The sequence below is a fragment of the Moschus berezovskii genome, chromosome 14 (genome assembly GCF_049115385.1).
Source record: "Moschus berezovskii isolate FMDL1 chromosome 14, NW_MosBer_1.0, whole genome shotgun sequence".
NCBI classification, from domain to species: Eukaryota; Metazoa; Chordata; class Mammalia; order Artiodactyla; family Moschidae; genus Moschus; species Moschus berezovskii.
The window spans coordinates 21,986,424-22,013,391 of NC_142473.1; the positions used below are offsets into that span (position 1 = coordinate 21,986,424).

General features: G+C 39.4%; 1 protein-coding gene across 5 annotated transcripts in view; it reads right to left on the reverse strand.

The window, feature by feature from the left end:
• Positions 1 to 5,202: 5,202 nt before the first annotated feature.
• The window catches only part of EXPH5 (exophilin 5), a 114,252-nt gene continuing 92,486 nt past the window's right edge, over positions 5,203 to 26,968 (reverse strand). For 3 of the 5 annotated variants that reach the window (XM_055422972.2, XM_088842915.1, XM_055422976.2), the window contains 2 exons: positions 13,898 to 14,033; positions 5,203 to 11,036 (listed from right to left, as the gene is read on the reverse strand). In XM_055422972.2, the coding sequence (XP_055278947.2) occupies positions 5,701 to 11,036; positions 13,898 to 14,033 (5,472 nt within the window). In that variant the 3' untranslated portion in view covers positions 5,203 to 5,700. The remainder of the gene's footprint in view (positions 11,037 to 13,897; positions 14,034 to 26,968) is intronic. The other 2 variants (XM_055422973.2, XM_055422977.2) reach the window with 1 other exon arrangement.

Genomic DNA, 26,968 nt, shown 5'->3' on the forward strand with positions numbered 1-26,968 from the left:
ATATTAAAATATTAACTTTGAATATTTTAAAATTAAATAGAAAACATAGGTTATGGTTTATGAAATTTTAATTAAATAATCTATTAAATAGAAAAAGGAAGGTAGAATTTACAAACATACATGAACAAAGAATAAAATGTTACCTATGTGTTACCATACAAATTTAAATGGAAATATTTAGAACAGTTCATTTAAAATTCTACTATCAGTCTTTTTGAGAATTGGTCAGAACTTGAAGTTTAAGACAATTTATAGGTTTAAGAAATAGCTTTCATGTAGTTACCTCGTTTTCATCAGTTTTGAGTTTCATAGGAACTCGCTCTGGCATTTAGCTTCTTGAAAAGGCAGTATTTGAGAGGATAATAACAATGTGGTCCTTTCCATTTCTATCAGTTCCAGATCTCTGTACATTTCCCCAACTCCTATCATTATCCTTAAATGGATGAAACAGAGTAGGTGAGAAAAATGGAAACAAAATTAGGCCAGGAAGCAAATATAGACCAAACAAGATAAAATCCATTCATGTTGACCCTCACAATACTAAGAACCAGGATGGTATGTTTTCTGTAGTTCTAGCAGGTTAGCTTCACTGCTGCCTGTTTATTGGTCTTTCCTGATGAGGAGAAGAGAAATCTCCAGAAGTTCTGCATCGCAAATTAAAGAGTTAAGAAAGCCAAGTTATCAGTGAGTATGACAAGCTATTTAGTCTTGATAAAATTATTGAAGGAATCATAGTGACAAGCCTTTAGAAGCTCTGCCTTCTAACTTCTAAGGGTTTGGTAAATCTGGCAAAGAAGGCTGTGAACCTCAAGGTGTCAGATCTAAACTGATAGTACTTTAGGGACTTGACCACGGCTATCACTTGTGACTAAAACGGCTCATATGGAAAAAAGTGTTCTATCCTGCAAATAAAGAAAATTTTTACATGGATGGTTCTGGAGAAATGGGGAAAAACAGAAACAAAGCAACAATGAGAAAAACAAAAACAAAAGAAACAGTTGCTGAAAGAGCTGCATTAAGGATGTCAATCTCATGAAGGGATGTCTGCTTATCTCCACCCCGCAGATGTGTTCCTTTCCTAAGCAGAAGTTCTGTGGCTAAGCCACCCTCTGTACCATCCTAGAAACTATTTCAAATGAATTCCTATGCCAATGGTCTGCATAGTCAAAGCTATGATTTGTCCAGTAGTCATATACGGATGTGAGAGTTGGACCATAAAGAAGGTTGAGTACCAAAGAACTGATGCTTTCAAATTGTGGTGCTGCAGAAGACTCTTGAGAGTTCCTTGGACTGCAAGAAGATCAAACCAGTAAATCCCAAAGGAAATCAACCCTGAATATTCAATGGAAGGACTGATGCTGAAGCTGAAGCTCCAATACTTCAGTATCTGATGTGAAGAACTGACTCATTGGAAAAGATCCTGATGCTAGGAGAGATTGAGGGCAAGAGGAGAAGGGGGTGACAGAGGATGAGATGGTTGGATATAATCACTGATTCAATGGACATGAGTTTGGGCAAACTCCAGGAGATGGTGAAGGACAGGGAAGTCTGGTGTGCTGCAGTCCATGTGGTTGCAAAGAGTTGGACATGACTCAACAACATTCTTTGGCTTACTAGAGATTCACCTCTTCACAATAAGAACTTCAAATATGTGCCTCCCTTTTCCACTATGGATAAAACAGGATATCCTTATAGAAAACCCCTGATCTTTGTTCAAGACAAAAAAAAAAAACAGCCCAAACTCTAAATCTTCTAAAGGTTGATGAGTCAAACAGGATAATAATACTTACTCCATTGTTATCATCCCTACATTTTATTTAACAATCATGACTATGGAGTATGGACTGGAAGATGCGATACAGAGATTTGCTGTTGTGCTGGGATAGGAAAGGTGAAAGAAAGTTAGAGGGAATGTAGAGCAGATAGCCAAAACTGGATCGTGAATTAAGAGATTAATTTGGGGCTGAGTGGCAGAAGACCAAGCATATATACAGAGGAAGAAAACACTAAACAAGAATTCATTGCTTTAGGATTCACAGAATCATGGCTGAGAGGAGCTACCCCACGCCCAAGGATAGGGCGGTGGCCGAGAGGAGCTGTCCCACGTCCAAGAGGCGGTGGCTGCTTGGGCACAGGAGGGCCGAGAGGAGCTACTCCACATTCAAGGTCAGGAGAGGCGACCTTCAGGAGATACCCCTCGTCCAAGGTAAGGTACAGTGGCTGCACTTTGCTGGAGCAGCTGTGAAGAGATACTCCACGACCGAGGTAAGTGAAACCCAAATAGGAGGGTAGGTATTGGGAGGGGGCATTAGAGGGCAGACACACTGAAATCATAATCATAAAAAACTAGTTGATCTGATCATATGGACCACAGCCCTGTCTAACTCAATGAAGCTAAGCCATGCCGTGTGGGGCAACCCAAGACGGACGGGTCATGGTGGAGAGGTCTGAGAGAATGTGGTCCACTGGAGAAGGGAATGGCAAACCACTTCAGTATACTTGCCTTGAGAACCCCATGAACAGAATCAAAAGGCAAAATGATAGGATAGTGAATGAGGAATTCCCTAGGTCGGTAGGTGCCCAGTATGCTACTGGAGATCAGTGGAGGAATAACTCCAGACAGAATGAAGGGATGGAGCCAAAGCAAAACAAATACCCAGTTGTGGATGTGACTGATGCTAGAAGCAAGGTCCGATGCCGTAAAGAGCAATATTGCATAGGAACCTGGAATGTTAGGTTCATGAATCAAGGCAAATTGGAAGTGGTCAAACAGGAGATGGCAAGAGTGAACGTCGACATTCTAGGAATCAGTGAACTAAAATGGACTGGAATGGGTGAATTTAACTCAGATGACCATTATATCTACTACTGTGGGCAGGAATCCCTTAGAAGAAATGGAGTAGCCATCATGGTCAACAAAAGAGTCCGAAATGCAGTACTTGGATGCAATCTTAAAAACAACAGAATGATTTCTGTTCGTTTCCAAGGCAAACCATGCAATATCACAGTAATCCAAGTCTATGCCCCAACCAGTAATGCTGAAGAAGCCGAAGTTGAACGGTTCTATGAAGACCTACAAGACCTTTTAGAACTAACACCCAAAAAAGATGTCCTTTTCATTATAGGGGACTGGAATGCAAAAGTAGGAAGTCAAGAAACACCTGGAGTAACTGGCAAATTTGGCCTTGGAGCACGGAATGAAGCAGGGCAAAGGCTAATAGAGTTTTGTCAAGAGAACGCACTGGTCATAGCAAACACCCTCTTCCAACAACACAAGAGAAGACTCTACACATGGACACCACCAGATGTTCAACACCGAAATCAGATTGATTATATTCTTTGCAGCCAAAGATGGAGAAGCTGTATACAGTTAGCAAAAACAAGACCAGGAGCTGACTGTGGCTCAGATCATGAACTCCGTATTGCCAAATTCAGACTTAAATTGAAGAAAGTAGGGAAAACCACTAGACCATTCAGATATGACCTCAATCAAATCCCTTATGATTATACAGTGGAAGTGAGAAATAAATTTAAGGGACTAGATCTGATAGATAGAGTGCCTGATGAACTCTGGACGGAGGTTCGTGACATTGTACAGGAGACAGGGACCAAGACCATCCCCATGGAAAAGAAATGCAAAAAAGCAAAATGGCTGTCTGAGGAGGCCTTACAAATAGCTGTGAAAAGAAGAGGAGCAAAAAGTAAAGGAGGAAAGGAAAGATATAAGCATGTGAATGCAGAGTTCCAAAGAATAGCAAGGAGAGATAAGAAAGCCTTCCTCAGCGATCAATGCAAAGAAATAGAGGAAAACAACAGAATAGGAAAAACAAGAGATCTTTTCAAGAAAATTAGAGATATCAAGGGAATATTTCATGCAAAGATGGGCTCGATAAAGGACAGAAATGGTATGGACCTAACTGAAGCAGAAGATATTAAGAAGAGGTGGCAAGAATACACAGAAGAACTGTACAAAAAAGATCTTCACGACGAAGATAATCACAATGGCGTGATCACTCACCTGGAACCAGACATCTTGGAATGTGAAGTCAAGTGGGCCTTAGAAAGCATCATGACGAACAAAGCTAGTGGAGGTGATGGAATTCCAGTTAAGCTATTTCAAATCCTGAAAGATGATGCTGTGAAAGTGCTGAACTCAATATGCAAGCAAATTTGGAAAACTCAGCAGTGGCCACAGGACTGGAAGAGGTCAGTCTTCATTCCAATCCCAAAGAAAGGCAATGCCAAAGAATGCTCAAACTACCGCACAATTGCACTCATCTCACACACTAGTAAAGTCATGCTCAAAATTCTCCAAGCTAGTCTTCAGCAATATGTGAATCGTGACAGATGTTCAAGCAGGTTTTAGAAAAGGCAGAGGCACCAGAGATCAAATTGCCAACATCCGCTGGATTATGGAGAAAGCAAGAGAAAACCATCTATTTCTGCTTCATTGACTATGCCAAGGCCTTTGACTGTGTGGATCACAATAAACTGTGGAAAATTCTGAAAGAGATGGGAATACCAGACCACCTGACCTGCCTCTTGAGAAACCTGTATGCAGGTCAGGAAGCAACAGTTAGAACTGGACATGGAACAACAGACTGGTTCCAAATAGGAAAAGGAGTGCGTCAGGGCTGTATATTGTCACCCTGCTTATTTAACTTATATGCAGAGTACATCATGAGGAATGCTGGGCTGGAAGAAGCACAAGCTGGAATCAAGATTGCCGAGAGAAATATGAATAACCTCAGATATGCAGATGACACCACCCTTATGGCAGAAAGTGAAGAGGGACTCAAAGGCCTCTTGATGAAATTGAAAGAGGAGAGTGAAAAGTTTGGCTTGAAGCTCAACATTCAGAAAACGAAGATCATGGCATCTGGTCCCATCACTTCACGGGAAATAGATGGGGAAACAGTGGAAACCGTGTCAGATTTTATTTTTTTGGGCTGCAAAATCAATGCAGATGTTGATTGCAGCCATGAAATTAAAAGACGCTTACTCCTTGGAAGGAAAGTTATGAGCAGCCTAGATAGCATATTAAAAAGCAGAGACATTACTTTGCCAACAAAGGTCCGTCTAGTCAAGGCTATGGTTTTTCCAGTGGTCATGTATGGATGTGAGAGTTGGACTGTGAAGAAGGCTGATCGCCAAGGAATTGATGCTTCTGAACTGCGGTGTTGGAGAAGACTCTTGAGAGTCCCTTGGACTGCAAGGAGATCCAACCAGTCCATTCTAAAGGAGATCAATCCTGAGTGTTCATTGGAAGGACTTATGCTAAAGCTGAAACTCCAATACTTTGGCCACCTCACGCGACTCACTAGAAAAGGCTCTGATGCTGGGAGCGATTGGGGTTAGGAGGAGACGGGGACGACAGAGAATGAGGTGGCTGGATGGCATCACCGACTCGATGGACATGAGTTTGAGTGAACTCCGGGATTTGGTGATGGACAGGGAGGCCTGGCGTGCTGTGGTTCATGGGGTCGCTAAGAGTAGGACACGACTGAGTGAATGAACTTACTGACTGACTGATACATAGAGAGGGGTGGGGTGTGGAGGGGAGAGAATTTAGATTGTTTCACAGCAGCTAGTGCCCAGACTAGATTTTTTTAGTATCTGTCCTTTCCATAGACATACATATTTACACTTTATTTACATATAAATTTTGGTGAAAAGGCTATACATTTCATTGAAAAAGGCTCACAGTTCTGACTCTTTGTCATTTTCATCCAAGTAGTATTCATCATCCGTGGTCGTGTCTGTGTCACAATCTGAGTCTACTGGATCCTCTTCATAGATATTAAGTGGCACACTTAGAGATAAGCCATCCTCTGGCTTCTGTTTACTAGGAGAATTTGAAGTCGATGACTCTGTCGGGTTAGCAGGGTTAATTACATCATCTTTCAAGAAGCCAGGGTTCTTAAGAAAACTTGGTTTCCATAATCTCCCTTGTGTGAGTGACCTTTTTACATTCTCCAAGAAAGCCAGCTGTTGTTCTTTCCCAAAAATCCCATAGTCAATAGGCCTGGATATAGATGTTGCAGACCTAGGACCCAATTTTGTCCTGCTGTTGTTCAAAGCCCAACTTTCATTTTCACCACAGGAGGGAAGTTCAGAAAAAGATTTAAATTTTCGACTGTACCCGCTGTTAGAGAATTCACTCCCAAGGGTCAGTCGACTCAGGACATTATCAATAGAAGTGCTTTCAGAGAAATGGCGCTCTCTGACCTTTGGAGGATGACTTATTCGTGGTAGATCACCATGTACACTGACGCTTTTTAAGCTCTCTGAACGATAGGGGTGTACATGACGTTCACACTCCAGAGATGAAGCACTGCTTTGTCCTTGCTGACAACTGGTCAGTGGGTTGCAAACCGTAGATTTCTCTACAGGCTCCAGTTGAAAAGGGGGTTTTGACTTCCTCTGATGGTCAGGGAAGTCTGCTTCCCTGAGGCTGATCAATGTGGGTTGGGCCAGGGCTCCTAATTCTCTTTCCAAAATCTGAGCTACTGTTACATCCTCAGAATCCTCACACTTTGGTTGTGATTCTGAGATATTTTTAAACTTGTCTTGATGTGGTTGTGAAATGTTGTTGGACTTCTGATTGCTTAAGGGTGGAGAAGCTTCTCTATTGGATATTGCAGTAAGCTGGAGAGGGTTCTCATATTTCTCCACATTTATTCCATCATTACTTAACCTGCTTTCATCCGTGGTTTCTGTGGACTTTAAAGTAGGCTCAAGGGACAGTGGGTTGCACTCTGGTATGCCAAGAGACAAACTGCTAAAGCCAGAACTGTTCCCACTTTGGGGAAAGATAGTAGCTACATGTCTTCTAGGGTATAAATCTTTAGCTGGAAATTTTCTGCTGGCTTTGGACGTAACTGCCCATCTGTGTTTAACTGAAGATCTGCTTTTCCCTTTTTCTAGGTCAGCCAAGCTTTTTTTACTTTGATTACTCCCTTCAGGAAGTGAACAGTGATTCCATGCCAACTTCTGCATTTCCTCTTTAGCCTTGCTCTCTGTCGTATTTACCTCCTGCCTTATCTCAGGTAGTCTGGGTTCAGACTGTGAACTGTCTAAATCTTGTTCACTTGAACAAGTCTCCTCATCAAGCTGTAGTTTACTCAAGGCTGGAGTAAGAGCAAAGACTTGGCTTTCTGAGTCAGAAAGTGGTTTCTCAGAGTTTTTTGGGAAATCTGTTCTAATTTCCCCTCTGACTTCCCTAGGCTGCAATCCACTGGAGCTCTCCTCTTTAACTATGCCTGCGATATCTTTTTGAAGACTTCCAGTAGTTGTAACAGCTGTATCACTAACTGTACACTCCCCAGAACTTCTAATGATGTGGGAGTTTTCAACATTCTCTTCTGAATGGGCTGGGAGGTTAGAAAAACCACTGTCATCTGATTTAATGGATTGCAGACAATTTTCAGATTTCTCTCTTGTAACTTTTTTCTCATGAAGCATTGGTGAAGTAAACACAGTTTCACTTTGCAATTTTTTCTCTTTCTCATTCCTGCTTTGTGAATCAGATGGAGGTGTTTTAGCTAAGTTGTATGGGGAAATTTCTCCAGTTTTAGGTTCTCGTTTATGAAGAGAAACATCTGCTTCAATAGAAGCCATTTCCTGTAATGTAGATTCTGAGGACTCAACACTTGGTAATTGTAAAACAGTCATATTTTCAGTGATGTGAGAAGGACGGCTGTTCTCCTGAGCAGAGGTATCTCTAGACAAAGGTGTTCCTGACTGGTCTTGTGCAGGACAACTCAGTTGGTCTTTTTCTAAAGCATTAGGAGATGTTTTAGTCTCCACTTTAGTTGATTCTGTAAGTGAATCGATGTTTTGTGTATACTTTTGAAGAAGGTCACAGAATTTTTTGCTGTGCTTCCTTGGTAGAGTATAATATATTGAAACCACCTCAAGACATTTCACATTATCTTCATCACCAGAAACAGAAAACATACTCGTAGTCTTAAATTTATGTAAAGTTTTCCCACTTTCTTGTCCTGACTTATCTGAAGAAAAAGGTAAAGGGTGTTCATTTGGATGGGAAAATATGCCTGTCCTGGAGGCAGAAATTTCACCATTCTTTTCAGTGTATTCTTGTAAGTATTCCTCCTGGTCGTGTTGCTTGCTTAAAGAACACTCACAAACAGATGAGTCACTTCCCAGAGGGTTAATGAGTGTCTCCCAAGGCCTCAGTGTTATAGGAGAAGCATCTGTATTGGAAACCAAGCACTTATCTCTTTCATCTCTTTCAGTTGAGGCATAAAGCACTTCTGAAGGACATGATACAGCCCTCTTGATGAGGACTGGAAGTGGCCCTTTTCTAACAGAAGTAGACCCAATGTTTGTCATATTTGTCATCCCTTCTGTGGCTTCAAGTGCTACTGAGACTGAGTCTGAGACTACTTTGGAACATTCGCTCTCTGATTCACAAGAACTGGGACTGAATTTTTTTGATGTGTTCTTTCCTACTGGATCTTCCACATCATTTTTCATTTGTAATGCAACTGGCTCATTCCTAAACAAAGAAGGCATTATCGTACTTTCAGGGTGCCTGCTATCAATGAGAAAAACGGCTGATTTTCTTGGTAAAGTACAATAAATTGTATGAAGCTCAGGAGACTTGGAATTGCTTTGAGTTCCCTCAGTGAGACTGCTGCTATCACTTGTAGGCACTGATCTATTTTCTGTTTTGCTTAATTTTTCGATATAGGATATGCGTTGTCTTATTTTTCCTTTTCCCTTTCCACCCCTGAAAAGAGGGTGTGACTGGCATTTGACAACATTAACCTCTTCATTATGTATAGGTGTGTGATTATCATTACCCTTTTGGTTTTCTAAGTGGCGTAGCGAAGGTGGACTGTTTTGGTTCTTGTAATCAATGTCTTCTCTTTCTCCCACAGATGGGTCTTTCTTTGAAGGACATTTCCAGAACACTGTGGTAGAAGGAATTACCGGAGCATCAAGGCAAGAATCATTTGATGGTGAGGAATCTGGTAGTACCCCTGAAGACAGATCTGAAGAATTACGAGGCAGGTTGTGATCAGCATCTGACTTGCTACAGCTTGTAGAATAAGTCGTGATACATTCTTCACCCTTGGTATCTAAACGAGCAGGCTTTTCTGGAGACTGTGGGTGTTGATTATCAGTATGTTCAGAACTCCCGTGGTTATTTTTAATTATGCTTGAAATATCTTCATTACTTACTGTTAATTCCTGGTGACAAACTTGATTTGGGCTGAGAAAAAGTGATATTGTTCTGCTTTCCCGAATGAAAGGAAAGGAAGTTGCTGAGTCAAGTTTTCTGTTCCCAGTATAACTCTTAACTTTTTTTAGTTCATTGGCTTTATGAATTTTGGGGGTATCTCTCCTGGAAATGACTCCAGGCAACCTTTTTGAACTTACTGTGGTAGATGCATTAAAAACAAACCTGTTGCTCTTGTCTGAGTCCTGGGAAAGGGGATTTTGAACATCAGGTAAAGGGTTAGAAATTACTGTCTGTGAAACAAGTTGGGGTATTTCACCTGTCATGTTTGTCTGGCCTATCTTGTTTATATTTTTGTCTTTTTCCAAAACAGATGCCTTCAAGTCTTTCTCATTATTTACTTCTGTGACCAAGATATTGGCTTGGCTTTCAGTCAGAGGTGGAGAATCAACTGAAACGTTGTTGGTCGCAGTGACTTCTGTATAGTTTCTGTTTGGAAGAGAGGCTGGCTTAACTTTCTGCAAAGTGACTGTGGGAATCTGAAAGTTAGGACTCTGAGGATTCCCTCTGTCATCAGGAATGTGTGGGAAGGTACTTTTGAATGGGGATGCTAGAGTTTGAGCAATTCCAAATGAGTAAGGTTCTTTGTTTACATGTACTCCCATAGGAGAACATTCTAACCCACCAGATTTCATGTGATAGCTTGCACCAGTCATGGAACAAACATTTGCTGGGCTGAAATGAGGAGACTGGTTCCCATTTCCTTGTGACACCTCCATGCTCTCCAGTGTGGATGTCTGAGAATCAAACTGCCAGGGATGTGGTATCTGTTGGTTTCTGGATATATTTGTTCTATAACTAGGAGAAAATGACCCCCAGTGTTGAGAAGGAACACTATGGCCATGACCAGCAAGTGCACTGTTTACTTCAGTGGAGATCATTTCAAAGTCTCTGTCAGAAGAAGCAAATGGTTTCCTGCTTTGATGAAAGTCAGAAGAAGAATGTTCTTCCTGTTGGCTCCAAAAAGGATTTTGTTCAAATCTCTGTCCCCTGCTCCGTCCAAAGGTATTGCTAAAGAAAGACCTAGTAAATGGGTTATCTTCATGGTAGAATGGCATATTTTCTGAGTTCTCAAGTGGGTCAGGACTCATTGAATTATCTATGGGAGCATTTAAATCAACACTTTGGTAAACACTCTGTGAATGGTAAAATTCATATCTCCTATTCGCCTGGAAACACCTGGGATACATATACTGGTCAGCAGGGTCAATTTCCATTGGTGATGGTGCCTCGAGGAACTCTTCCTGGTTCTGTCTGTCTCTAGAAGGATCTGATCTATTCCATATGATAGATGATAAAGGAGTTCTCTTTGGGCTCTGTTGGTGGCTTGGTGATATAAACCCACTCTTATTCTGAGTTGTGGCTGGAAAATATAAGCTTCTTGCTTTGAAATACCCTGTAGCTGATGAGGCTGATCGTTGCCTGCTGTCAAAACATAGAGAAGTACTACCAAAAGTATTCTTTTGCACGTAATCTTCTTTTAAGACACTGGGTTCCCTTGTCCTATACATATCATAGATTGTCCTTGTTCTAGGAGAAAAGGTTTTAAATCCTTCCCTAGGGGTTCCTGGTCTTAAGACATCATAGATAGACATATTAGAAGTTTCATTATAGCAATTTTTGTGCCTTCCTGTGATATTATTGTATTTGCTCCCACTGTAGTAAAAACGACTGAACTGCGTTCTTGATCCAATGTTGAGAGGTGTTCTGGTATTAACTGAGCTTGGAGATTGTTCCTGAGCCAGTTTGCTATCCAAATCATCTAAAACTAAAAGGAGAATATATGTCATTTTTTTGGTAAAAGATTTTATAGTCTAATACTATTTTGAATTCTTAAAGGCCCTTCTTGAAGAAGCATAATCACTTATAATTTTTAGATCATATCATCGTAAACATTATGACATTAACTGATTATGTCTTTAAGATAGTTTGACTCTTACAAGGCTGCAATGGAAGTTACTTTTTCATACTTTTTCAAAGTTAACCTTCCATAATGCCTTTGAAACATAAAGCTACATTTTTTTTCACCTAACAAGGATTGTAATCATGATTTCTTTTAGTGCATCTTTTGTGTCATTAGGTAGCTATAACGTTCCCAACTGTGTTTACCTCAGGGGATTGTAAAAGAAATAAAAGTCTATAAATAATATGTTGTACTTAGCTGTACTTTATTGCCAAAAGTTTGGCACCCAATTTATAAACATACTTATTTGGATGAATTTGAGCAATATATAGAAATTAAAGTTCTATGAAATACCATCAAATGCTATACTAATGGTAGCTTGCTTCCTCTGAAAAAAATATGACCCAGTAGACATTTATATGTGTCTATCAGGTACAGTTCTAAGCACTAAATAGATTAACTCATTAAATCCTCACATAATCTTGCAAGTTTAGTAGTTACTATTCTCATTTTATAAATGAGAAAACTGAGGAATGAAGAAATTAAGTTGCCCAGCTTATACAGCTAGTAAGTGGATACAGGCAGCCTATGTCCTGAGTCCATACATGAAACCACTGTGCCACAAAAGTTCACTTTTCATTTTTTCTTTTAATGAACTGAAGATGATTTCACTATGAGTTCATTATGTTACAAGGATGTGAAGTTGCTGTTGTCAAACAATGTTTACTTTTCTCTCAGTAGCAAGGTCAAGAGAGTTGGTATGTAAGTCAGGCCCCAGTGACCTCCCTATAATTCCGAGGACCTAGGCCAACCCAAGAACCAGGGCTCATGTTTACTAGGACCACTGTCTCTGTGATCTCAGATAAGTCACAGGGTATTTTCATTTGGTTGGTACTTCCTTGAATCGTTTATTGAATCATATTTGACATCTTTTCCTCAATAAAAACCTGTTAGAATTTAAACAGAATCAAAATCTTTTAAAGTTTTAAGATGCCCTAAGACCTATCTTATAATATATATTTCATCATATTCATGTTACAATAAATGAGTAGATGTGTATTTTGAAGAAATGTTCATTAAAAAATAAAATATGACGTGAGAAATAAACTATGGAAATTATTTAAATTGTTGGTTTTTCGCTTACAGAATCTTTCCTTCTGATTTACATAAAATGTTTCACTCTTTGTTGTCATTAAAAATTGTAATTTTAACTCTTCAATGACAGAGAAAATGAGGTGTATCAGTATCTGAGTGAATATAAGTGAGATGTACTTATAATATGCCAATTATTTTAGGACAGGTATTGAAGAAGTTTTTGATATGCACTCTGGATTTTCTCTACCCTATTTTATTTATTAATTGGTACTATTAAGTTTGCATAGGCAGCAAAAGAACTAGCCCTGAGCATTAAATATCTGTAACTAAGGAGTTCTTTAGGGAATCATCCTGTTAATGTTTTAATGAAAAAAAAATTAGTTTTTCCCCTGTCCCTAAATAGCTTACTCACTATATCCACAGATAAAATAAGCAATGCCAAAATATAAGACAGGGCAAAAGGAAAAAAAAAAGAAACCTTTATAAATCTGTCTTTTAAACAAATTATAATGAAATCTCTGATTTCTGTTTTCTCTTTCAACCTGTTTATAGTATTTTTTCCTCATTAAAGTCTTTTGCTGACTACAAAAATATGTTGTTATAATAGAAAATACAGGAAAGTATAACAAAAGAGATAAAATCACCTAGAGTCCTTCTTACTAGAGATAACCACTCTTAACACTTGAATCCCAGTACTGCTATTTGACTCACAACTCTGAAGTAAAAAAGTCTGCTGTTCTTCTCCTTTTTATTTTCAGAGCGGTCATTTTTTTCCTTCACTTCATGAAAAATAGGTCTTCTCTACTGGGCAAAACCTTTGTTTTGGAACAGAAATTTTCCTCTGGGTCTCTTTTCTCTGAAGCAAGTTCTCTGCCAGGAACCATTTTACTGAAAGGAGTGCCTAGATTGAACATCCAGCTGGAGGTCTCTCAGTGACCACACCTCTTGTCCTAACTATAGGGCTGAGGTGATATCATTGCCTTTGCAAACTGAATTTAGTTCCTCGAGGTGAAGCTGGTGAATGATTTCAGATTTCACATTTCATATGGCCAGGTTTATTTTAATACAAAATAAACTATGTCAAGGTAAGTGATGCTTACATAATAAGATCCATGGGTATATAGTACTTTTGGAATCTGTTTTAGCATTTATTGTTATCTAATGTACAAGGTTAATAGTTTAACAACAATTAGATTTCATCACTGTGCATTTAGGCCCTAATCAGGAACAATAAATGTCTATTAAGGATAGTAAACTTTAAAAATATATGTCTAAAGATAAATCCTTTTATCTTTAAACATTATTACCATTCCATAGATTTATCAGGCCTTGCTCCAAGAATATTTACTTACATTATATTTAAATATAATATTTTTTTAATATTTCTGTTAATAGCATGTAACCACATCCTCTTCAGGTAAGGATAACAAGAGGACTTTAAAAATAAAGTACAAGGGCTTGAGCATTTTATTATAAACTGTAATCATTACTAGCTTTCCTTTCAGTTCAGTTCAGTTCAGTCACTCAGTCGTGTCCGACTCTTTGCGATCCCATGAGTCACAGCATGCCAGGCCTCCCTTGCTTTCCTTTAGTACCGGAAATTCCAAAGGAAATTCAATGCAGAGACTTACCTTGGAAGAACTCATCCTCTAGCAGTGAACCATCCCACGGAGGGACAGTACTTCCCTCCCTCATGCTTGCTGGCTTGGGGACAGTTGCACTGTCAGTGGGTTGGCTTTCCAGAGGTGAACTGTATATTTTCGCCTGCTAATTTTAAAATAGAAAATGTAATAATATTTTTGGACCTTCTTTAGCCAACATGTTCCCACAAAAACATCCCAAGCTTAAAAGTCCTAATCTAAGGACAGCAAATCAATTTTCCTACCATTTATTTATCTAGTTGTAATGTTTTGTTGTTTTTGCAGTTTGCAAGTGATCACAAACTTCCCCATACTTACATTAATTCCATTTTGTATAAGTTTTCAGACAAGAAATCTAGGCTGTCTCTGCAAAACATGCCTACAAATTTACACAGTACTACAGAAATCTTACAGAGCTTATTGGGAAATGGAAAGAAATCGACTTCTCTTGAGTGGGGAATGTTGTTTGTCTGGCCCAGTGGCTGTAATTTTAGGTTTCTTAACATTGTACCTATTTTCTGTCAAGAGGTAGTTAGCTGAAACTTGTAGTGGATCATAAGATTTGTGAACTTGATGGATTTAGAAATTAGAAAAAAAATTTTTTTTTAATTCTAAAAGTTGTTTTTTAGAGATGGGAATACCAGACCACCTGACCTGCCTCTTGAGAAACCAATATGCAGGTCAGGAAGCAACAGTTAGAAATGGACATGGAACAACAGGAACAATGGAACAACATGGTTCCAAATAGGAAACAGAGTACGTCAAGGCTGTATATTGTCACCCTGCTTATTTAACTTATACGCAGAGTGCATCATGAGGAACGCTGGGCTGGAAGAAGCACAAACTAGAATCAAGATTGCCGGGAGAACTATCAGTAACCTCAGATATGCAGATGACACCACCCTTATGGCAGAAAGTGAAGAGGAACTCAAAAGCCTCTTGATGAAAGTGAAAGAGGAGAGTGAAAAGGTTGGCTTAAGGCTCAACATTCAGAAAAGATCATGGCATCTGGTCCCATCACTTCATGGGAAATAGATGGGGAAATAGTGGAAACAGTGTCAGACTTTATTGTTTTGGGCTCCAAAATCACTGCAGATGGTAACTGCAGCCATGAAATTAAAAGACGCTTACTCCTTGGAAGGAAAGTTATGACAAATCTAGATAGCATATTAAAAAGCAGAGACATTACTTTGCCAACCAAGGTCCGTCTAGTCAAGGCCATCGTTTTTCCAGTGGTCATGTATGGATGTGAGAGTTGGACTGTGAAGAAAGCTGATCGCTGAAGAATTGATGCTTTTGAACTGTGGTGCTGGAGAAGACTCTTGAGAGTCCCTTGGACTGCAAGGAGATCTAACCAGTCCATTCTAAAGGAGATCAGTCCTGGGTGTTCATTGGAAGGACTGATGTTAAAGCTGAAACTCCAATACTTTGGCCACCTCATGCGAAGAGTTGACTCACTGGAAAAGACTCTGATGCTGGGAGGGATTGGGGGCAGGAGGAGAAGGGGACGACAGAGAATGAGATGGCTGGATGGCATCACTGACTCGATGCACATGAGTTTGGGTGAACTCTGGGTGTTGGTGATGGACAGGGAGGCCTGGCGTGCTGCTATTCATGGGGTTGCAAAGAGTTGGACATGACTGAGCGACTGAACTGAACTGAACTGAAAAGTTTTTTAATTTTCAATCCACAGAAATCATGAGGAATGGTAGAACCCCCCAGACACACATAAGGAACTGATTAATAGTTCTGAAAAAAAGGTGCTGAAAAGTATGACCTTGTATATATATTTTAAATCTTTGCTAGTTTTATAGGATTTAGGAGAATGATTTAGAGATGGAGAGGTGTTTACCTTCTTTACTAGCTATCTTGATTTCATTAAATCTGTCACTGCTCTTTTAAGTTTAATTTGTCTTTATAACCTTGGGGAATTATCCACTCCCACCCCTTCACTTCCTTTTGCCAAAATTCTATTTGCATTTCCTCTGTCAAACTGGCTCTGCCACTCCTGACTTCACTTTAACTCATCCTGCATGGTATCCTACACAAGGCCATTTCCCATTCCAATTGGTTTATTTTCAGTTCAATCTTTTCTTTTTTTTTTTTTGGCCACTTTATTTTTTTAATTGAAGGATAATTGCTTTACAGAATTTTTTGGTGTTCTGTTGTATATCAATAAGAATCAGCCATAGATAGGTATATCTATGTCCTCTCCCTCCTGGACCTCCCTTCCCTCACACCCTTCTAGATCGTCAAATAGCCCCTGATTGAGTTCCCTGAGTCATACAGCAAATTCCCATTGGCTATCTATTTTACATATGGTATTGTAAGTTTCCATGTTATTTTCTCCATACATCTCACCCGCTACCTCCTCCTGTCCCCCTGTGTCCACAGGTCTGTTCTTTATATTTGTTTTGCCATTGCTGCCCTGAAAATACATTCATCAGTACCATCTTTCTAGATTCCATATATGTGCATCAGTACACGATACTTATATTTCTCTTTCTGACTTACTTCACTCTGTATAATAGGCTCTATTCATTCACCTCATTAGAACTGACTCAAATGTGTTCCTTTTTATGGGTGAGTAGTATTCCATTGTAGATATGAACCACAGCTTCTTTATCCATTCATCAATAGATGGACTTCTAGGTTGTTTCCATGTTTTAGCTATTGTAAATAGTGCTGCAATGAACATTGTGGTACATGTGTCATTTTCACTTTTGGTTTCCCCAGGGTATATGCGTAGTAGTGGGATTGCTGGGTCATAAGGAATCTCCATACTGTCTTCCATAGTGGCTGTATCAATTTACATTCCTACCAGCAATGCAAGAGCATTCCCTTTTCTCCACAGCTTCTCCAGCATTTATTGTTTGTAGATTTTTTGATGATGGCCATTCTGACTGGTGTGAGGTGGTATCTCATTGTAATTTTGATTTGCATTTCTCTAATAATGAGTGATATTGAGCATCTTTTCATGTGTTTGTTAGCCATCTGTATGTCTTCTTTGGAGAAATGTCTGTTTAGGTCTATTTCCCACTTTTTGATTGGGGTGTTTATTTTTCTGGTATTGAGTTGTATGAGCTGCTTATATATTTTGGAAATTAATTCTTTGTCAGTTATTTCCTTTGCTATTATTTTCTCCCATTCTGAGGGCTGTCTTTGCACCTTGTTGGTAGTTTCCTTTGCTGTGCAAAAGCTTTTAAGTTTAACTAGGTCCTACTTGTTTATTTTTGTTTTTGTTTCCATAACTATAGGAGATGGGTCTTAGAAGATCTAGCTTTGATTTATGTCATTGAGTGTTCTGCCTATGTTTTCCTCTAGAGTTTTTATAGTTTCTGGTCTTACATTTAGGTCTTTAATCCATTTTGAGTTCATATTTGTTTGTGGTGTTAAGAAATGTTCTAATTTCATTATTTTGCATGTAGCTGTCTAGTTTTCCCAGCACCATTTATTGAGGAAGCTGTCTTTCCCCATTGTATATTCTTGCCTCGTTTGTCAAAAATAAGGTACCCATAGGTGCACGGGTTTATCTCTGGGCTATCTTGTTCCATTGGTCTATGTTTCTCTTTTTGTGCCAGTACCATACTGTCTTGACTGTAGCTTTGTAATATAGTCTGAAGTCAGGAAGGTTGATTCCTCCAGCTCCATTCTTCTTTCATAAGACTGTTTTGGCTATTTGCAGTCTTTTGTGTTTTCATATGAATTGTGAAATTTTTGTTCTAGTTCTGTGAAAAATGTCATTGGTAATTTGATAGGGATTGCATTGAATCTGTAGACTGCATTTGGTAGTATAGTCATTTTCACAATATTGATTCTTCCTGCTAGGAAAATTGGCTATCTCGCCATCTGTTTATGTCATCTTTGATTTCAGTTCACTTTCTACCCAGTCCCTGCCTCGTGAATCTTATTTGATATTCACTATCACATTTCATCTCATCTTGAATGCTTAAGACCAAATCTCTAATCTTTCCAAAGCTCCAGCTTTTTAACTTCTCCATCATAGGTCTGTCCAAATCTAAAGCCGAGGTTCTCTTAATCCTTGCATTTCCTATAATCTACTATAATATTTTTATACTTGTCTGCTTTCTCAAGATCTAGGTCAGTTACTCCTTACAAAAGAAGCCTGCCTAAATTTCATTGACTTGCCCATTAAATTATGGGCAAGCCATAATTTAATACATACAAAGGAAATTTATTAATAAGAAAGAAATAATCCAATGATATTTTATAGGCTATTGGATATAATTTAACACACATATTAAATGCAGAAGTAAACAAATATTAGAAGCACATTATAACTATAGGAATATAGCAATTGGAGATAATAAAACCAGAAACTAATCAACTGAGAAATCAGATCAGTTACAGTTACACTTTTCTCTCTACAGTGCATCAAGGTGTGCTCTCCTGTGCCCTACCTACTGTCTTTTTTCTTTTTTAAGATTTTATTTATTTGGCTGCCTTGGGTCTTAGTTGCAGCACATGGTATCCTCATTGCATCACACAGGACCCTTCACTGAGCTGCATGGACTCTCTAGTTGGGCTCATGGGCTCCAGAGTTCTCTGGGTCAATAGTTGCAATGCTTGGGCTTGATTGTATCCAGTATGCAGCGTTTTAGTTCTGCAGCCAGGGACTGAACCTGAGTTCCCTGCATTGCAAGGCAGATTCTTAACCACTGGACCACCAGGGAAGTCCCATCCAAATCTTTATTTGTGCTAATAACATTAAGCCATGAACTTATCAGTCCATTCTTTCCCAAACCTGCAGTTTTGATACTTGTTGCAGAGTAGATATATTTGATTAAGAGACAGTAAGCAATATTGTCTCCCAGTCATTTTAACATTCAAATGAACGTCAGATTTCCCTTAAGTAGACTGGAGTACATTCCTTCTGGCCTCCTGGATAACATTCTTTAATAATGAATTTATAATGAATAGAGGATCTTGCTTTGATTTATGTCATCAAGTTTCTGCCTATGTTTTCCTCTAAGAGTTTTATACTTTCTGGTCTTACACTTAGGTCTTTAATCCATTTTGAGTTTATCTTTGTGTGTGGTGTTAGGAAATGTTCTAATTTCATTCTTTTACATGTAGCTGTCCAGTTTTCCCAGCACCATTTATTGAAAAAGCTGTCTCTGCCCCATTGTATATTCTTGCCTCCTTTGTCAAAAATAAGGTACCCATAAGTGCATGGGTTTATTTCTGGGCTTTCTATCTTGTTCCATTGATCTATATTTCTGTTTTTGTGCCAGTACCATGCTGTCTTGATGACTGTAGCTTTGTAGTATAATCTGAAGTCAGGAAGGTTGATTCCTCTAGCTCCATTCTTCTTTCTTAAGACTGCTTTGCCTATTCAGGGCCTTTTCTGTTTCCATATGAATTGTTAATTTTTTTGTTCTAGTTCTGTGAAAAATGTCATTGGTAATTTGATAGGGATTGCATTGAATCTGTAGATCACATGACACAAATGAACCTATGAAACAGAAACAGACTCATGGACTGAAAACAGACTTATGGTTGCCCAGGTAGAGGATTTTGGGGGAGGGATGGAGTGGGAGGTTAGACTTAGCAGATGTAAGCTCTTATATAGAGAGTGGGTAAACAGCAAGGTCCTACTATATAGCACAGAGAGCTATATGCAATATCCTATGATAAACCATAATGGAAAAGAATATTTAAAAAGGATGTACATATACGTATAACTGAATCACTTTGCCATGTAGCAGAAATTAACACAACATTGAAAATCAACTATACTTCAATTTAAAAATAAAAAACAACAACAAAAGTGAAAAAAAAAGAATTTATAATGAAATGAAAAGTACATGAACTGAACAGTCAGGTGAAAAGACAAACTTCTTTAGGTGGGAAGTATTTCTACCACCTATAAACCGTAAATATAACCTCTTTCGGTTAGATTTCTGCCCAGATCTACTTCAAGGTCAACCCTATTCACCCAAGATACTAAAGATGTTTCCCACATAGTTCAGTTCAGTTCAGTCACTCAGTCGTGTTCGACTTTGTGATCCCATGGACTGCAGCACACCAGGCTTATTCTGTCCATGACCAACTCCTGGAGCTTGCTCAAACTCATTCCATCAAGTTGGTGATGCCATCCATCTCATCCTCTGTCGTCCCCTTCTCCTCCTGCCTTCACTCTTTCCCAGCATCAGGGTCTTCTCCAATGAGTCAGTTCTTCATATCAGGTGGCCAAAGTATTGGAGTTTCAGCTTCAGCATCAGTCCTTCCAAAGAATACTGAGGACTGATTTCCTTTAGGATTGACTGGCTTGATCTCCTGGCAGTCCAAGGGACTCTTAAGAGTCTTCTCCAACACCACAGTTCAAAAGCATCAATTCTTCAGTGCTCAGCGTTCTTTATAGTCCAACTCTCACATCCATGCATGACCACTGGAAAACCCATAGCTTTGACTAGATGGACCTTTGTTGGTAAAGTAATGTCTCTGCTTTTTAATATGCTGTCTAGGTTGGTCATAGCTATTCTTCCAAGGAGCAAGCATCTTTGAATTTCATGGCTGCAGTCAGTCATCATCTGCAGTGATTCTGGAGCCCAAGAAAATAGTCTGTCACTGCTTCCGTTGTTTCCACATCTAGTTGCCTTGAAGTGATAGTACCAGATGCCATGATCTTCGTTTTTTTGAATGCTGAGTTGTAAGCCAGCTTTTTCACTCTTCTCTTTCACTTTCATCAGGAGGCTCTTTAGTTCCTATTCACTTTCCTCCATAAGGGTGGTGTCATCTGCATATTTGAAGTTATTGATATTTCTCCTGGCAATCTTGAATCCAGCTTGTGATTCATCCAACCCGGCATTTCACATGATGTACTTTGCATATAAGTTAAATAAGGAGGGTGACAATATACAGCCTTGACGTACTCCTTTCCCAATTTGGAACTAGTGTGTTGGTCCATGTCTGGTTTTAATTGTTGCTTCTTGACCTGCATACAGATTTCTCAAGAGGCAGGTAAGGTGGTCTGGTATTCCCATCTGTTTCAGAATTTTCCACAGTTTGTTTTGATCCACACAGTCAAAGGTTTTAGTGTAGTCAATGAAGCAGAAGTAGATGCTTTTCTGGAATTCTCTTGTATTTTCTATGATCCAAAGAATGTTGGCAATTTGATCTCTGATTCCTCTGCCTTTTCTAAATCCATCTTGAACATCTGGAAGTTCTTGGTTCATGTACTTGAACATGAAGTTGAAGCCTAGCTTGGAGAATTTTCAGCATTACTTTGCTAGCGTGTGAAATGAGTGAAATTGTGCGGTAGTTTGAACATTTCCTTTCTTTGGGATTGGAATGTAAACTGACGTTTTCAAGTCCTGTGGCCACTGTTGAGTTTTTCAAATTTGCTGGCATATTGAGTGCAGTGCTTTAATAGCATCATCTTTTAGGATTTGAAATAATTCAGCTGGAATTTCATCACCACCACTAGCTTTGTTCATAGTGATGCTTCCTAAGGCCCACTTGACTTCATATTCCAGGATGTCTGGTTCTAGGTGAGTGATCACACCATTGTAGTTATTATATGGCTAAGAAAGGTAAATCCTCTGGGGCACACACTGGTCTTCAGTCAGGGATGTCTTGGACTCCAAATTTTCCTCCAAAGAATATTTCATGCCATAGAGTTATCATAAATGATGAAGTTATTTCCCATACCTGGCCTAGAGGAGAGGCCTCCAAGTAGCAAAACATCTCTGAGTAGCAAAACAGTGTCAAAATCATTTTCCAAATTTTGATTTAAGCTTTTTCTCCCCAATTATCTTTAACCCCCATGTTCCAAACTCTCTACACACAGTTCTACAAAATGTCAAGCACTTTTCTTTTCAGTTTCTCTTGATTTTATTGTTCTTTTAAAAAAAACAAAAGTACACTTTTGAGGACTCCATGTCTCTGCTCCTGATCTTTGCTCTCTCTTTTCTCCTGAAAATATCCTTCAGAGTCTAGAGTTCCTATACCACCCTCTCTGTGAGGCCTTCTCCAATTCTCACAAGAAGAATTAATTACCATAGTATTTTAATGCATATTATGATATTATAATATGCATAATTAATTATCAGATAATTTAATTATTATCAGATATTCACTGACTTAATGCATATCTGATATTATGCATATTATTTCATATCAAAGTTGTTTACTTACTTCATTACTAGATTTCTACCCTTCCTCCCTGAATCATACTTTTTAATTTCTACTCTGATCTAGGAAACCAGGGATTCACAGACATATAAATAATGACCCTGGAAGTGGTCCACTTTCTAAAATAACTAGGAAAGCATACTATTCTCCTTTGTATCCTGAGCACTTAACATAATATCAGCATATAAGAGATTGATTCATATTTAGTGAACTGAATTCAAAGACTATGCTTCCCACAATAATATTTCCTACTTTTGAACTCCTCCAATACATTTTGTATTATCTTTTATCTGAACAAAATTACCCATGTTTTTAGTTTTCAATATATTTAAAAAATATTTTCTCTCATTTGATCTTTAGAACAGACTTGTGAAATAGGTAGGGATTATCATTCCCACTTTGCAGATGAAGAAACTGAGTCTCAGTTAAGAACCTTACTCAAGTTGCAGGAATAACAGAAGGTGATGCTGACTACTGACACTCATATGGTCTGATTGCTAATTCTATTTTCTCTACTACATTGCTTACTTTACGAATGTAGATATCTTAAGTTAGGTGGTAAACTCTCTGAAGACAGGAACCTTGCTTTAAACATTCCATGCTGTCTATGCACAGTTATGGATTGATTTTTTTCTATACCAAGGTATAAAATTATATATATAAGATTTTTAGTGAAGATTATTACAGAAATTGAGATTGTGAGTATTTAAAATATTAGGGCTCAGTACAGCATGTCTGAGGTAGGAAAGCATAATGGTTAAACATATGAATTTTACACAAGTCCAAATCCTGACATGAGACAAACAAACCTCAAAAGCTGGACAACTCTGGGCAAGTTGCTTAACCTTTCTGTCCTGTACCTTATTTTCTTTCTTGGAATAATGAGAAAAAAAGAGAATACAAAAACAACAATACCCCTCATATAATAATGTTGCTGTGAGAATTAAATGAATTAATACTTGTAAAACACTTTAGAACGGTGCATGTGTGCATATTCAGTCGTGTCCGACTCTTGTGACCCCATGGACTGCAGCCCACCAGGCTCCTCTCTCCATGCAATTTTCCAGGCAAGAATACTGGAGTGGGTTACCATTTCCTTTTCCAGGGGATCATTCCAACCCAGGGACCAAATCTGTGTCTCCCTTAGCTCCTGCACCGGCAGGCAAATTTTTTACAACTGAGCCATCTGGGAAGCCCAGAATGGTACTTAGCACTTAATATTAATAATTCCTTATCATTAGTCATTACTAGTCTTCTGTGGTTAGAGAGGATTTTCTGGTGGACTTTGGCTGGTGCTCTCAGCCTAATGAGTTAGAGAAGTATCCTAAAAGATTAGAGGCCAGAGACTCAAAATGCTCGCTTTAGGGTTTGTTAACAATCTTAAACATGGTACATAGAACATGCTGAGCAAAATGAGGCTGTTTTTCCAACCTCAATTCACTCTACTAACGTTGGTAATGCTGACATGAGACAAACAAATCTCTGTCACAGAGTAACCTCAGATTATCTGACTACTTCTAGGGCAGCCAAACCTGTAGAACAACTGTTAAAACTGAAGCTTAAGGTCACGGATGTTACCAAATGCCTTGGTAAAGTCAACAAATTAATTTTTCAAGGTGTTCTTCAATTTTCTCTGTATTTGCTTTCCTGCAAGGTCAAATCCAGCTTTGCACCTTGTGGCTTAAAAAACACACATTCATTTCTTCTTTCAGTTTTAGAGTATTCACATTGTGCCAGGAAGTGGGGATACACAGGTGAGCAGGCATAGTTCCAGCCTCAGGGAGCTCACACCAGCCTAGTGTGGATAGTGCCACACTGGAGGTATGTTTCTAGGGATACAGAGTGGGCATATCACCTAACGGCAGACCCAGCCAGAATGTGTTCAGAAATGAGTGAACAAGTGGCCAGAGCCATACGGTTTGTCTGTTCTCAGAGATGGTGACTACTTGGATTTTGGATTCCTCACCTATAAGGAGATGGTTCTCAATTGGGGGCAATTTGCTTCTCAAGGAACATTTGGAAAATTCTGGAAATATTTTTTATTGTCACAGTTGAGTGGAGGTGAAATACTGGCATCTAGTAGGTAGAGGTCAGGGATTGCCACTAAACATCCTCTAATACATACAAGAGCCCCCACAACAAAGAATTATTCAACCCTATGGATGTGAGAGTTGGACTGTGAAGAAAGCTGATCACCGAAGAATTGATGTCTTTGAACTATGGTGCTGAAGAAGACTCTTGAGAGTCCCTTGGACTGTAAGGAGATCCAACCAGTCCATTCTAAAGAAGATCAATCCTGGGTGTTCATTGGAAGGACTGATGCTAAAGCTGAAACTCCAATACTTTGGCCACCTCATGTGACGAGTTGACTCACTGGAAAAGACTCTGATGCTGGGAAGGATTGGGGGCAGGAGGAGAAGGGGACGACAGAGAATGAGATGGCTGGATGGCATCACCAACTCGATGGACATGAGTTTGAGTGAACTCCGGGAGTTGGTGATGGACAGGGAGGCCTGGCGTCCTGTGATTCATGGGGTCGCAGAGAACCGGACACGACTGAGCGACTGAACTGAACTGAAATGTCAGTAGTGCTGAGGTGGAGAGAACTCTGAGATAGAAGATTTCTAAGTTTCTCTTGTCAACCTAAATGAAGGCATAAACTGAGACAAGATTAAAAGATGAGTTTATTTGGCAACAGAAGAATTGCAATTTGGGACATGCAAACCATAGTAAGCAACAAGCAAGTGTGCTGAGGATTTGGGGCAGGCTGTATCTGAACAGGGAATGAGTTCAGTTAGAATGAGGGGAGAGTCCAGTTAGAGTCTCTTAAAACGAAAAACAAATGAAGACCAGCTTTAAAAATTTCCTAAGCAGATAAAACCAGTCCAGTCACACAAACAAAACTCAATTCAGCTTATTTTGTAAGGCCAACCTGATCCAGGTCATTTCTTGTTCATGCCCCTGGAAACCATAAGCAAAACTTCCCATGGCTGATATGAGGCAATCCCTGACCGAGTGTCTATCATTTAAGAAAATTCTAATATTATTATCAGTTTTCTGTATATCAGGCATTTATGGGGGCATGCATGAGATTTTCCATTTTATATCTCCTGGTTCCATTTTAGATTGAAATTCTTTCATACTCTAGCACTAAAAATTCTGTTTTTCTGAAACCCTTGGCTTCTTTTAAGCTGGTGTAAATGTTTAAATAGCAGCTTCCTTCTCTTTGAACAGAGGATCATCCAAAAATGTAGTACAGCCTCCTATAAAATATTGGAATCCCCTTTGTACCATACCTGCTAGGCTGCCAACCAAGTGAGAGGAAGTTCATTATTTTAAGTCTTGGCAAGAATCCCTGGGACTTCACTGGCCAACTTCCAGCTCTTTGCTGTTTAAGGGGATAGGACTTTTATGGATAAATAATGGAGATCTACATGTTATACTTGTCTTCAAGTTTCATTATTTTTTCTCTCCTACTTTTTAAATAGTTAACTGGGAGCTACATCATTGGCTCGAGTTTCACTTATATTCCCAGTTCTTATCTTTTTAGATTGATGTGTTCTCAGCAGTGAAATTGTTAAAGGCAAACAGCAATTACGAGTGTCAAAGAGGTTATCTACTAATCCTCAGACTGGACTTTGAAATCCCAAGAACTCCAGATTAGCTCTCCTGTTTTATAATTTCACCCTTATGGCAGAAAGTGAAGAGGAACACAAAAGTCTCTTGATGAAAGTGAAAGAGGAGAGTGAAAAGGTCGGCTTGAAGCTCAACATTCAGAAAACAAAGATCTTGGCATCTGGTCCCATCACTTCATGGGAAACAGATGGAAAAACAGTGGAGACAGTGTCAGACTTTATTTTTTTGGGCTCCAAAATCACTGCGGATGCTGATTGCAGCCATGAAATTAAAAGACGCTTACTCGTTGGAAGGAAAGTTATGACCAACCTAGATAGCATATTAAAGAGCAGAGACATTACTTTGCCAACCAAGGTCCATCTAGTCAAGGCTATGGTTTTTCCTGTGGTCATGTATGGATGTGAGAGTTGGACTATGAAGAAGGCTGATCGCTGAAGAATTGATGCTTTTGAACTGTGGTGCTGGAGAAGACTCTTGAGAGTCCCTTGGACTGAAAGGAGATCCAACCCGTCCATTCTAGAGGAGATCAATCCTGGATGTTCATTGGAGGGACTGATGCTAAAGCTGAAACTGCAATACTTTGGCCACCTCATGCGACGAGTTGACTCACTGGAAAAGACTCTGATGCTGGGAAAGGTTGGGGGCGGGAGGAGAAGGGGACGACAGAGAATGAGATGTCTCTATGGCATCACCGACTCCATGGACATGAGTTTGGGTGAACTCCGGGAGTTGGTGATGGACAGGGAGGCCTGGCGTGCTGTGATTCATGGGGTCGCAGAGAGTCGGACACGACTGAGCGACTGAAATGAACTGAACTGAACTTTATAACTTCTAGGTGTTTGCATTTCTTTTTATGCTCCTCACCTGTTTCAGACACCACAGCTCTTAAATGGGAAAGGATGGTTAGTTCTGACCACTTCTCTGAGGAAAAGCCGAGTACAGATGCATCCTGGAATAGTGTTAGTCGCTCAGTCACCTCCGACTCTTTGAGACCCTGTGGACTATAACCCGCCAGGCTCCTCTGTTCATGGAATTCTCCAGGCAAGAATACTAGAATGGGTAGCCATTCCCTTCTCCTGGGGCTCTACCCAACCCAGGGATCGAACCTGGGTCTCTTGCATTGCAGGAAGATTCTTTACCATCTGAGCCACCAGGGAAGCCATCCTGGCATAGGGTTCTGTTCTTTTAGAGAACAAAGCTGTATGCATGCCAGTTCAGTCCACTTCTCAGTTACAGGCAAGTCTTCAGGTAGGGAGCAAGAGGGGCTCA